At 40.2% G+C, this 14,987-nt stretch overlaps 1 gene segment (V, D, J or C); it reads left to right on the top strand.

The window, feature by feature from the left end:
- Positions 1-7,148: 7,148 nt before the first annotated feature.
- On the top strand, positions 7,149-7,724 carry LOC101690499. The segment is given in 2 exon segments: positions 7,149-7,243; positions 7,420-7,724. Coding segments are annotated over 2 exon segments (354 nt in total).
- The last annotated feature ends 7,263 nt before the right edge of the window (positions 7,725-14,987 follow it).

Raw genomic sequence — 14,987 nt, 5'->3', positions numbered from 1 at the left:
TTTATGTCTGCCAATCTCTGGTTCTTTTTTGAAATTGGAGAGTTTTGAGTTCTGAATCAAAATCCCTTAAAAAGCATTTAGTCTGAAATAAAAAGCAAATGGGAAATTGTGAAAATTTCTCACAATATTTGCACATAACCTTGCTTTCCCTCTTCCTACTTTAGGATCCAGTGGGGATGTCGTGATAACATAGAGCCCACTCTCAAAGCAGGTCACCCCTGAAGAGACGGCTTCCATCTCCTGCAGAGCCATTCATAGCATCTTACAAAGTAATGGAAACGCCTATTTGCATTGGTTCCAGCAGAAGCCAGGCTAGTCTCCACAGAGCCTGATCTATTCAGTTTCCAACCATCACTCTGGGGTCCCAGACAGGTTCAGTGGCAGATTTCAGTGTTCACTGGTTCAGTGGCGGATCAGGGACAGATTTCACCCTGGGTCAGGGACAGATTTCACTCTGACAATCAGCAGGGTGGAGGCTGACGATATGGGAGTTTATTACTGCGAGCAACATACATATGTTCCTCCCACAGTGATTCAGCCCCAAACACAAACTCCCTGCTTGTTGTGGCCCAGCTGCCCACACGTGTTGCTTGTCTGGGGAGGAGGCACAGCAGATTCTCCCTGTCAGTATAAGAGGAAGATGATGGGGAGCTCAAGGAATAGTTGAGGCTGTGGGTTCTGGACCCCAAGGACCTCAGCCACACCCCAGCACCATCCTTTATGGTCTTGTCAGCTAAAAAGTCTTGGGCATGACATGTCTGTCAGGAAGAATGGGTGAGCTCCGAGCACCAGCCAGGACAGAGGGAAGAGCTAAAGGAAAGTTCATGTGAACCTCCTGCCTTGTGTAGAGTTGGAATTTAAACTCAGGAGGAAAGCCAGACAAGTGAGGCCATTCTCAGAAATACAAGTGGAATCCATATTGCTATTTGACAGTTTTGAGCACCTGGTATTGTATGGAAATGTGGAATTGCCATTTTGTATATCTGAAACCAATATTACACAGAAAGTTGACTGGAACTTAAATTAAATCTTTTAAAAACAATAAAATCTGGGGCGCCTGGGTGGCTCAGTGGGTTGAGCCTCTGCCTTTGGCTCAGGTCATGATCTCAGGGTCCTGGAATCGAGTCCCTCATCGGGCTTCCTGCACAGCGGGGATCCTGCTTCCCTCTCTCTCTCTCTCTGCCTGCCTCTCTGCCTATTTATGATCTCTCTCTCTCTCTCTCTCTGTGTCAAATAATTAAATAAATAAAATCTTTAAAAAAAACAATAAAATCTAATACAGCTGAAAGGAAATAAAAAGAATTGTTTTGACAAGGCAGAAAATTTTCACACACGAATTTTATCCCCTGCTTTAAAAAAAGATGAAGGAAGATCCCTCCCTTCCCCAGGGTGGGAAACCGCACAGGAGGAACCACGGCTTTTAGCTAATGGGACTCTTGTTCTTCCCCAATGAGATTTTGGTCAAGAGAACCCTCCCCCTAAACCCTAATTAAAAATGACCTCTTTTCTCCTTTAACTTGCCTAATATTTGTCATAGGATTCTTATCCTCACCTATTCCTGAGTAAATTTCTGAGTTGATAAAACCACTGGCCATGTTACTTTTAACTTGGTCATACTCTTAAGCAACATTTCCTCAAGTTTCCCACCTTACTCCCCTAGTATCTGGACACACCATTCCACTCTGTTTTTTGAGTTCAGTTCTTTTAGGTTCTACATACAAGTGATATCATAGAATAGTTGTCTTTCTCTGACTTCTCTCCCTTAGCAATAATGACCTCAAGATCCATCCAATTGTTTGCAAATGGCAGGATGTCATTCTTTGTCATGGCTGAATAATATTTCATATACCACAATGTCCTTATCCATTCATTCACTGATGGTTGTTTGTTTCCATATCTTTGTTAGTATGAATAATGTTGCAGTAAACATGAGAGCATAGATATCTATGACAACTGATTTCCTTCAGGGAATTTGGGAAGATAAGGTTTATTACTCATTACCTTGAGGGGCAGGTCTTGTATTTATCAGAGAATTATGATGGCCTGATGTCACATCATTGCTGTAGTCAAGGACATCTGGAAAGAATGGAAATCAACACAGTAAGTAAACTCCAAGCATTACATGCGGTGTTCACTATTCAAAAGCAAGCAATTCAATTTCAGGGTTTCAGGGCTCCAGGAACAGGCCTGCAAGGAATTTGAGTCTTGTAAAAACTTTCTCGGCAACATGAAACCGACCATTCATTCTAAAATGAGATTCCTAGGTAGAGCCTGCAAAAGGTTTATCATTAGCATGGTTTTTGAATAGCTTCTGTAGAGGAGGTGTTTATTAAAGGCTAAGAACTGGGTTAGAAAAAAAAAAGAGTCTGTAGTCAATGAAATAAAACAACAGAACACCAATTATATTGCCATTTGCAATTTACAGAAATCTCTGGGCTTTACCATGTGTAAGTAGTGTATTAAGGACTTAACCATCTAGTGCCACTATTCTCACAATTCTCCTGTGGAGATGAGAAATCAGAGGTTCTCAGAGCTCAGGTTGCTCAAGGGACCAGTGCCAACAGGGAAGAAGGTGGGAGAAGAATCGGATACTCTGACTCTCTAATTCCTACTCATTAGCTAATCCATTCATATAAAACAAGTAGATAGACATAGACACAGTAAAGTGTGTGGAAAGTGACTATGAAGTGTGTAAGTGGGTAAACATAAACACAGACAGCTCCCCTAGAGCCACTACACACATGCAGATGGAGTCTGTCTCCAACATCCCAGTCTCCTCATGCTTCTTCTGTCAAGTCCACATTTCTTCCACCACCACCACCAGAGGCCCCCACTGTTCTGTTTTCAACCAAAATGTATCTGATTTTCCCAGATCTTTTACTTTATCACAAGTGGCCACACACTGTGTACTTTGTTGTCCCGCTTCTCTCCAGCAACATATTTTTGTGTGTCATCTACATCATTAATGTGGCAGTAGTTTGTTCCTTTTTATTGCAGAATTATTTTTTTATTCAAATAGATCACAATTTATTCATTTTTATTTAACACTTTGTTCTGTTTTTATTTTGTTGTTTTTGTTTTTTAAAGATTAATTTATTTGAAAAAGAAAAAGAGAAAGTGAGTGCCCATGCACGTGCATGCACAGGTGGCAGGTAGGGGAGAAACAGAGGGAGAGAGAGAGAGAAACCTTAGCAGACTCTGCCTGAGCCCTGAGCCCAAAATGGGGCTCAATCCCAGGACCCTGAGATCATGACCTGAGCCAAAGCCAGGAGTCCAGCACTTAACTGACTCTGCCTCCCATATGCCCCATCAGTTTTTATTAATAAAGTTTTATTGGAACATTCATGTATCTGTCAGTTGTGGATTTATGCACCTACCTCCCTTGGGTATATTCCTAGAAATGGAAGTCCTGAGTCACAGGGTTGGCATAGGCTTGGCTTTACTAAATACCACTTTATCGAAATGGTGAACATGTTTACATTCAACCAGCCATGTAATAAAAGTTTCAGTAGCTGTAAATACTGTCCACTTATTGTCAGACTTTTTTTTTTAAAGATTTTGTTTATTTATTTGACAAAGAGACATCACAAGTAGGCAGAGAGGCAGGCAGAGAGAGAGGAGGAGGCAGGCTCCTTGCTGAGCAGGGAATCCTATGCGGGGCTTCATCTCAGGACATGGGGATCATGACCTGAGCTGAAGGCAGAGGCTTTAACCCACTGAGCCACCCAGGCGCCCCTTATTGTCAGACTTTAAAAAAACCAACAACACACAACTGTATTGATAGACACTTCTCCAAAGAAAACATACAAATAACTAACAGACACATTAAAAAACACTATTGGGTATTTACCCTAAAGATACAAACGTAGTGATCCAAAGGGGCACGTGCACCCGAATGTTTATAGCAGCAATGTCCACAATAGCCAAACTATGGAAAGAACCTAGATGTCCATCAACAGATGAATGGATCAAGAAGATGTGGTATATATACACAATGGAATACTATGCAGCCATCAAAAGAAATGAAATCTTGCCATTTGCGATGATGTGGATGGAACTAGAGCGTATCATGCTTAGCGAAATAAGTCAAGCAGAGAAATACAACTATCATATGATCTCCCTGATATGAGGAAGTGGTGATGCAACATGGGGGCTTATGTGGGTAGGAGAAGAATAAATGAAACAAGATGGGATTGGGAGGGAGACAAACCATAAGTGACTCTTAATCTTACAAAACAAACTGAGGGTTGCTGGGGGGAGGGGGTTTGGGAGAAGGGGTTGGGATTATGGACATTGGGGAGGGTATGTGCTTTGGTGAGTGCTGTGAAGTGTGTAAACCTGGTGATTCACAGACCTGTACCCCAGGGGATAAAAATATATGTTTATAAAAAATAAAAATTAATTAAAAAAAATGTTCATCATCATCATTAGCCATCAGGGAAGTTCAACTCAAAACCACATTGCGATACCACCTTACACCATTTAGAATGGCAAAAGTGGACAAGACAAGAAACAACAAGGGTTGGAGAGGGTGTAGAGAAAGGGGAACCCTCTTACACGGTTGGTGGGAATGCAAGTTGGGTCAGACTCTTGGGAAAACAGTGTGGAGATTCCTTAAGAAATTAAAAATAGAGCTTCCCTATGACCCTGCCATTGCACTACTGGATATTTTCCACAAAGATACAGACATAGTGAAAAGAAGGGGGACATGCACCCCAATGCTCATAGCAGCAATGTCCAAAATAGCCAAACTGTGGAAGGAGCTAAGATGCCATTCCACAGACGAATGGTCCATATATATGATGGTTTCTACTACTCAGTCACCAGATAGGATGAATACACACCGTTTGCTTCAACATGGATGGAACTGGAGGGGATTATGCTAAGTGAAATAAGTCAAGCAGAGAAAGACAATTATCATAGAGTTTCACTTATATGTAGAACATAAGGAATAGCATAGAGGACCAAAGAGGAAGGAAGGGAAAAATGAGGGAGGAGAGACCAGAAGGGGAGATGAACTGTGAGAGATTATGGACTCTGGGAAACAAGCTGAGAGTTTTAGAGGGGAGGGGCATGGGAGGATGGGTGAGCCTGGTGATGGGTATTAAGGACGACATGTATTGCAATGAGTACTGGGTGTTACAGGCAAGGGATGAATCATGGAACCCTACATCAAAAACTAATGACGTACTGTATGGTGACTAACATAACATATAAATATAATAAATAAATAAAAGTTGATTTGTTATGTGAATTTCATCTCAATAATAAAAAAGGAAAGAAAAATTAAAAAATAAAACTATGCTTTAGTGGTATCATCTTTCAAATTAGCATTTCCCTGTTGACCAATGCTATGGAGTAAGCTTTCCTGTGTTTATATATACATGTCCACATACATACATATGATTTGGAATTCTTGATTATAGAATAGATTGATCAAGTGTTCTTTTTCTATGTTTATGTTTGTCCCATTCAATAAGTTTCTGCCTCTCTTCAGAGCCTAACAATATTCTTCTATAGTTTCGTCAGGCATCATTATTTTTACCTCTCGCTCATAGAGAGTGGTCTACCTATAATTCATAATTTTGCCTGGTATTAGATGGGTCAAAACTTTTTTTGATTTCTCAGTTTATTCTTATTTCAATATCCAATAGCACCTTACCATTCTTTGTAACAACAACAATAAACAAACAAACACAAAAAGCAAATTATACCTCACTTGAATGCCTTTGTTAGAAATCAAATCATTATGTATATGGAGTCTTTCTCTGGACTTTTTGTTCTCTTCCATATTTTTATTTGTCTATCTTTGTAACTACAGTAACTGTCTTAATCACTGTAGCTTTATAAGAAGTCTGGAAATCTGGGTACTGTAGTCTTCAGACTTTATTTTTTTCCTTTAAGATCTTCTTAACTATTCTAGGTCCTTTGAATTTGCATGTAAATTCTGGAATTGCCTTTTTCACTTTCTAGGAGATTTTAATTGGATTGCATTGAGTCTATATGTCAAATTGAGGGAAACTGAAATCTTAAAAATATCAAGTTTTCCATTCTTTGAGCATGGAAAAAATCTATTTAATTAAATTTCCCTTAATCCACAAAAGATATTTATGTATTGACATTGTATGTGGATACCTGGTTAAATTATTTCTAGTGGTTTATTTGAAGGTTCTCTAAGAATTTATGTATGCATTTTGTTATCAACAAATAAAGATATTTTGCTTCTTCCTTTCTGTATTTTGTAACTTTGCCTTTCTTCTTCCTGTTTTATTTTTCCTTATTGCACTGTCTAGGACCTGCAGTATCATTTTGAACAGAAGTGATGAGAGTGGACATTTCAGTCTCTTTAACAATACAAGGAATAAAATGTTCAATAATTTTACCACCGAGTATGATGTTTATATGGGATATTATTGAATATTGAATGTTGAATATATTGAATAGATACTTTATGAGAATAAGGTGTTTTTCCATTATTTGTGTCTTGCTGAGAATATTGTTCAAAAACAATTGAACAAGTCAATTGTTGACTTGTTTTCAAGTGATTTTTCACTACTATTGAGATCACTTAGGAACAAAGAAAAGGTCCCTCTGCAAGATAAATATCTCTCTTTTTTTTTTTTTTTAAAGATTTTATTTATTTGTTTGAGAGAGAGAAAGCAAGCACAGCCTATGTAAGGCTCCATCCCAGAACCCTGGGATCATGACCTGGGCCAGAGGCAGATGCTTAACCAACTGAGCCACCCAGGCATTCCTGGAAGATAAATTTCTGATCACCCCCTCAATCCAATCCAATCCAGTGATGCACTAAGACGTCCATGCACATTGAGAATGGAAAGTACATAATAAGACCACCAGCCTCTCTTCCGCTTCCAGCATTCTTGCACCAAACACCATCTCGCTGAATCTAGGTGAATAATGGGGTGGGAGGACATAGGAATCAATGTTGTGAGCACAGGTCAGAAATTCTTCCCTTGGATTGAGCTCTAGGCATCTTCTATCATAACCACCTGGGGATGGGTTGTTCAACTTCAGGGAAGAAGAAGTGAATGGTCTCTGCAACTGGAAGCCCAGATGCCCCTCCCCACCTGCTTTGCATGTTGTTCCCAGCCCACTCTGCTATCCAGAGCCCATATCAATACCTGGGTCAGTGTCCTGGGGGAGATCTGCCTCAGTTAAGGCACGGAGTGAACCATGATATCCCCAGCTCAGCTCCTCTGCCTCCTGTCCCTCTGGCTCCCAGGTGAGAGGAAAATGGGATGATTCTGCGTATCAGTGAAAACTGTGTTGTTTGGTCTTATCACTTGGCACCTTGACTCAGCAAGCACAATAACTCAAGCTCAATACAGAGGAACAAACCAGAAGACAGTGGTTAAGATGTTTATGCGGCTGACTTTTCTGTTTTATTTCCAATCTCAGGTGCCACTGGAGAAATCGTGTTGACGCAGTCTCCAGCCTTGCTGTCTTTGTCTCCAGGAGAAAAAGCCACTCTCAACTGCAGAGCCAGTCAGAGTGCTAGCAGCTACGTAGCCTGGTACCAGCAAAAACCTGGACAGGCTCCCAGGCTCCTCATCTATGGTGCATCCACCAGGGCCACGGACATCCCAGCCCGGTTCAGCGGCAGTGGGTCTGGGACAGACTTTACCCTCACCATCAGCAACCTGGAACGTGAAGATGCTGCAATTTATCACTGTCATCAGTATAATATCGGGTACCCACCGTGATTCAACATAAGACAAAAACCTCTGTTAGGACCTCAATGATTCATTTTACCAGGTGCTTCCTTTATAAGCAGCTGCTGTAGTGCTTCCTCAGTCTCAGCATCTCTGTTCTGTTGGGAAATCCTGAGGTTCAGAAAACTAACTCCATCACAAGACTTGGGCTCTGATTACTGGATTCTTCCTTGGACTTAGCTGCACTCCCAGTTCAGGAACAATTTCACCACCAATGGCATCAGATCAGATTCATAGGAAAGGACATCTCTAAAGGTCCTGGATGGTGTAATAAGACAACAACAAGGACAACAAAGGATTGGAAAGGAAGAATGAAAAATATCATAATTCAAAGATGAAAAGATTGTATGCTGACAAAATTCAAAATAATTTACAAAGAAACTACTAACAACAACAAAAGAAATAAGTTATCACTGAATTCAAAGACAGCATGCAAAGAACCGTGTGATTTCTGTATAAAGGAAATAAATGCTTAAAAATAAAATTAGAAAACCCATTATTTTTATGCCTCAAAAACATCTAATATATTTAGGAAAAACAACAAAATAATTAGTAATAATTATTAACAGAATATTATTCAAAGAAAACAAAACCTAGGTAAATGGAAAACTGTATTATGTCCAAGGATTAAAAGTCTTGATATTGGGAACATGTCCATTTTATCTTCCCTTCAGCCCAAATCTGTGTATTTGTTGGAAAATTTCATGCCCCAGCAAGGAAGCTTTCCCCCATCCCAGTCCCCAGCAATGATAAACACTCAACATTCTGTCTCATGGAAGGTAACCTGCATAGCCTGCTCTCCCCAGGAGGCCCCTTGTATGAGTAAAAACACCCTCTCAATTCTTTTGGTACATGGAGTCCATCAGTCTCAAATTAATGCTTCTTAACTGGAAAAGGGGTCCGTCTCACCTCCATGGAAAAACCATAAAACATAATACTGAAGAAAACAGGAAAAGAAGGAAAGCTCATAGAGTTGAGCCCCACTTTTCTTTCTTTGCTCTTCCTTGGCTAATGAGCAGAGTTGGGATTAGTAACAGGTCATTAGAAGCATAGAGTCTGGAATAAAGAAAAGGCTGAGAAGTCCCAGCACTGAACAAAGTTTCCAACAATATCACACGGTCAGAGATGAAAATTAATCCTCAAGGACCAAAGAGAAGGAAAGATTCTGGCAAAGTCTGAAGACTGCAGTTGGAATTGCAGCAGGGCTACACCCTGGGGGGCTGGAAGGACTGGGAAGAGCCAACAGGGCATCATCGCCAGTGCTAACCCCAGACTCAGGGACAGTGCAATCCTTGATTGGATAGAGATTACACAGCATCCAATAGCACTTCAGGCTGCCAGAATCAAATGTCATTTCTTTCTGCATGATAAAAATCGTTCTTTTATTTTTATTTTTAAATTTATTTATTTGACACAAAGAGTGAGAGAGAGAGCAAGCATGCGGCAGGTAGAGAGGCAGGCATAGGGAGAGGGAGAAGCAGGCTCCCTGCTGAGCAGGGAGCCCAATGTAAGCTTCGATCCAGGACCGTGGGATCATGACTTGAGCCGAAGGCAGACGCTTAACCGACTGAGCCACCCACGTGTCCTGATAAAAATCATTATGGAGCCTAAAATCATTAAAATGTTTCTCAGCAAATACGTGTATAAATCTACATAAGTAGTAAATATATAGAACACTGTCTGGTTTTCCATCAATGAGTACAGGAGGAAAATAAACAGGCAAGAGAAATAGATTTCCGCCCTCAAAGTTGCAACTATGAGGTAAGAGGATGTTAGAGGCTTAATGCATTCACTGAAAAAGATTGAGAATTCTAATAGACAGCCTGAAATGATTAAAAGTAACCAAAAAGAAATTCAAAAATAATAATCCAAGTCAAGAACTCAACAGATGAGTTTAGCAGTAGATTTATCAGAACTGAAAAGAGAAATGGTAAACAGGAAGATGATACAGAGTAAGGTTGGAATATCAAATCAGTAGAAGACATACAAAAGGTCATAAAAGGCAAAATAGATACACCAGGGGGGAAAAGTCCAATGTATTTATAACTGAAGTTCACGAAGTAGAGAGGAGAGTATAGGCAGAGGCAAGATTCAAAGAGGTAGTGACTGAGGAACTTCTAAAACTGATCACAGATTGAAGGAATTCTGTGAACTCTTAATAAGGTAAATGTCCCTTCGAAATGATACCAAGGCCCATCTTATTACCGGTGCTGAGAAAACACATACAAAATGGGGAAAGAGATAAAAAACAGAGAGGGTAAATGTAATTCTTAGAAAATAAGGTAAATTATCTTTAAAAGAGCAACAATAAGAAAACCATATAGCTCTTAACATTAGATGGCGGGAGACAAAATGAAATAAAATAAAATAAATAAAATAAATTTTGAAGGTGTAGGAAGAAAGTATCTGCCAATTAAGGATTCTATACAGGAATATACTTTACAATGGAAGACAAAAAAAATACATTTTACAAAAACAAAAATGTACAAATTGAATCATCAGAAGACCAACATGAATAGAAATCCTACAAGGACTTTTAGAGAGAAGAAAATGAAGTCCAGACATAAGTTCGGAGATTGAAAAGGAGTGAAGAACAGTACAAGGGGTATATATGTGGGAAAGTCTACAGTAATTTTGACTGTCTACAATAATAATATCTTGTGGTATTTACAATGATGTAGAATTAAATTATACAGGGGCTCCTGGGTGGCTCAGTGGATTAAAGCCTCTGCCTTCTCTCAGGTCATGATCCCAGGGTCCTGGGATCGAGCCCCGCATTGGGCTCTCTGCTCAGCAGGGAGCCTGCTTCCTCCTCTCTGTCTGCCTGCTTCTCTGCCTACTTGTGATCTCTGTCAAATAAATAAATAAAATCTTTAAAAAAAAAAAAAATAAAAAAAAAAAAAGAATTAAATTATACATCCAAATGAAACATGGACACAAATACTCAGAAGGTACAAAGTTTTGTACCTTTGTACTTCTAACTAATTTAAGTTAGAGTTTCGAAGATGAATGCATTTTCTGGAATATGTTCAGGTACAAAGGCATATAAAGACAGGACAAGCCAAAAACACATGCCATTACTCTCTAGAATACTCACAGTGTATGAAAATAATACAAAATTTAAAAATGTACTTAGGAAAAGAATGAACCAGTCCTGCAACCACATACCAAATCAGTGCTATGTGAATTGTTATGGAAAAGATTATATAAAGATACTCAAAATTGCATGATAAAATATTACAAATTAAACTAAATCAAAAGACAACTGAAGACTACAGTGAACTATTTTTAATATATTATATATAAATAAACATCAATATTCTCAACTATAAGAACTTTTAAAAATAATCATGGCAAAGAATCAAAATCTATGAAGAAACATGAAAAAAAAAGAACAGAGAATTAAAAAAAAGACAAAAATAACTTTTAAGTATACATAATATTTTCAATCTCACGATTATTAGACAATGCAAATCATAACTATTTTGAGATGGTATTTCTCATCTATCAGATCTGAGAAAATTAAGAACACACGAAGCACATATTTAGACAAAGTTGTGGGGAAACACACACCTCATTTATAGCTCTTGGGGATGGAAGTGAATACTGTATCTTCAGAGAAGAATATGACAGTAGTAACAAAATTATCTGTGTGTTAACCATTTGACCTATAATTCCATTTCTAGGAATTCCTGGAGATACACTTACAAATGCGATGTACAAGGTTATTCCCTGCAGCACGGATACATTTTATCCATGAAAAAGAGGATTTCTATGAACTGATATGGAGTGACTTCCAGGATTTATTTTTAAATGAAAAAAGCAAAGTGCAAACAATTCTCTGTATTATCCTACATTCCTTACAAGGTGGAAGAAAAGAAAAACAAAACAAACAACAAACAAACAAACAAAAATCTGTGAGGATAAACCAGAGTGAGATTGTTGCCTACAGGGGTGGTATGGCTATGAAATAGAAGGGACAGGAATGTGACCTATCTCGGATCATAACCTTTGTTTTTGTGTATCTCTGACTTCGGAAATCACATTAACTGCACACACATTCAAAAACATAAATAAATGTTATCAACCAGGATGAGGGAAGTGCAGTTGTTTTCCTTGTTTTAGATAGAAATTCAGAGATCAGAGAGAATGTGTGTGAGCATTGAGCTGCTCTAGCAAGTGATCTGGTGGAAGTTTCGACAAGCCAGGTGGAAATCTGTTATAAACAAGGAAAGAAAATCTTTCTAAGAAAAGAGTTGGATGTGCACTGATTTAAAAATAACAGATTGTTACTTCACGAATTGCAGGGAACATGATCATCAGATGGAAAGTAAGAGCACTCATTCATTTTCAGGCCAAACATTGTGAGAAATTGGGGCCAGATAAAGGATTGAAAGAACATTGCGGAGGAAGTAAAACAGCCCAGTGATGAAGGGACATAAGCAAAGGACGCTTGCAAAGCCCTGAATAATGCAGACTTCTTGTCTTTTGTGGAACCAGGGAGCAAAGGAACGCACGAAGGCGCAGCTCCCAGGCTTCCAAATGTATTACGTTCAATACAGTTTGAAGGAATCATTTGACTCTTCTCATACTTTTTGACTTAATCCTCTACCAAAACCAGGATGCACCCAGTGTAGAGAAGATAGAAGAAGTTGTCCTCCACTCCGTGATCATCCCTGGGCACCATCTCCTGTGAGATGACTAAACAAAGCAAAGCTAGGATCTAATCCAAGAGAGCTTGAAGATGGGTATTGTGGGCAGCCATCATTCTGTGCTCTCAGTACATCCCAGGTATGTGAGGGAGAGGAGGCCAGTGGGACAGACAAGAAGGAAACCACACCACAGGTTACAACCAGAGAATATAACAGAAGGTGATATAATCTCAGACTGGCTGAGTCGCTGGGAACCCCAAACCTGATCACACCATAGGGACTCCATTGCTAATGAGAGAGTCTTGAGCACCAAACTATTGAATGGCCTTGAGTCCCAGATGTGGTGAGGAAAGACCAGTTCATAGAGCATTGACATCTAACTGAAAACTACATCTCCTATATAATGCTCCCACTCTCTGGTATGGTACCTGGAAACTAATTATGATTTGTCACAGGCATCAGAAATAAAGCATGTTTGAAATTGTATAAGAAAAAGTACATTGTCCCCTGGAAATGACACTCAATTAAACAGGAAGTACCCCAGAGTGTCTCTCCACACATGGCCACAAGAGGGGACACCTACACCAAGTGACCCCAGAGAGGAATCTGGGTTTATCTGGTACTAATGGCGGAGAGTCCGGACTAATTTAGGTCACCGTCATCATCATCATCATCACCATCACTTTTTCATTCCATTTCAGAGTTTAGCCTTTTAATGATACAATAGGCTTTTTTTTTTTTAAGATTTTTTATTTATTTATCAGAGAGAGAGAGGGAGAGAGAGCGAGCGCAGGCAGACAGAATGGCAGGCAGAGGCAGAGGGAGAAGCAGGCTCCCCGCCGAGCAAGGAGCCCGATGTGGGACTCGATCCCACGATGCTGGGATCATGACCTGAGCCGAAGGCAGCTGCTTAACCAACTGAGCCACCTAGGCGTCCCTGATACAATAGTTTTATAGTTCCTCCTACTGCCCATTATACAGCTGACTCTATCTATGGCCCTATGGCATTTCATATTTAGAAAGACTCAGAATGATCTAATCAAAGGGTAATTGGCACTTAAACTGGTTCCTTTTATGACAAAATGTTTCAAGCACAATGAAAGTCTGGAGAATTGACTCACACAGAAAATACACATGAAGGGGAATAGTGAGTGGGAAGGTTTGTCCAATAAAGGAAAGAAGACTAGATCTCTGGAGTGTGGTCCAGTCAGTGATGAGCTTCCAGAGGACATAGATCAAGGCACCCCATTCAGGCAAGCATGACAAAGTGCAAACCTGCAGCTGCTGCCCAGGCTGGTGCTCATGGTTTTGGAGACCAGTAGATCACACTCACATTTGCTCACATTGGCAGTCACTTTCTGAATGCAGACACAGAACTGGCGTGGTCTGGCATCTCAGCTTCTCAGGAACTGTGGACCCAGACTGCCAATGACTAAAACAACGAGGAAGAATATTTTTGGTTAGATGTATAATGATAACTACACCCAGGAAAGAAAAATGGGTAGAAGAAACATCTCTCTATACCCAATTTAAAAATCACAATTTTGTGACTCTTTTCCCTTCTCATAATAATCCTTAAGATGGTATCTGAAACTTCACAAAGTGAGCTTAGTCTTATATATTTATCCCCAGTCCTTGGCCCTGCCCCACTTGAGCCCATGGTTGGACCATCTCCAGGCTTTTGGGAACAAACCAGTCCCTGAGCCACGAGTTTTCTCTTGCAGGGACCTTCAGCTGAAGTTTAGACTGCTGACTGCACTGCAGAGTCCTTTGCAGAGAGACACACATGTGACCCTTGACAGCCTCTAAGATACAGACATGAATCTTTGTTCTGCTCCTGCTCATCCAGGCTGAAGACATGCTTTCATGTGGTTCCCAGATCCAGGTCTTTCCGGGACAGACCTTCCACCCCTGGGGATCTGTGTTCACTGTAGGGGATAATTTTTACAGTAAGTGATATTCAGGAAGAAACAGTCATGGCTATTCTCATCCAGTGCAGAGACAATTAAGAACGAAGACTAACTGTGATATTTCAGTAATTGATTCTGGGGAGGTGTTCAAAATTTTGGCTAAAGTCTATAAAATATCTAACATTTGTGAGAAAATATGATTTTGGTACTACTTCATTCCTTACTTCAAAATTATTACCTCATATTTGCATTTCCATGACAAGTTTCTTTCTTCTTCCAGTATCCCATGGGCAGCTGTGCTACTCGGGCTCCATCCATCTTGTCTGTGGCAATGGAAGGGGTGTCTGTGTTGCCTGAAAAGCAAGTCTCAGTCCCATCCCTGCATTGGACACACCCACCTGCACGGGTTCCTCAACTTGCACTAATATCCTCAACCTGCAGGGTGTCCCACAGGGCTCCTAGGGACCCAGACCATTCAGTGGTGGTGGGTCAGGGACAGAGTCCACACTCACAATCACCAGCATGGAGACTGGAGGCACCACTTATACCTGGGTGAACAGCACACTCACTGGGAACCTTCACATTGTAATGGCCCTAAACACAACCCTCCCATGTGGGGTCAGCCCTTCTGCTCAGCTGAACAGCTGCTTCCTCTGGGGAATCAGTCAGAGCAGCTGCTTCTCTCAGAGAAC

This window comes from Mustela putorius, unplaced genomic scaffold (genome assembly GCF_011764305.1).
Source record: "Mustela putorius furo isolate JIRA1106 unplaced genomic scaffold, ASM1176430v1.1 tig00000281_pilon_pilon_pilon, whole genome shotgun sequence".
Lineage (NCBI taxonomy): Eukaryota > Metazoa > Chordata > Mammalia > Carnivora > Mustelidae > Mustela > Mustela putorius.
The sequence above is the reverse complement of the archived record's forward strand: the minus strand, read 5'-3'. Positions and strand labels throughout refer to the sequence as shown.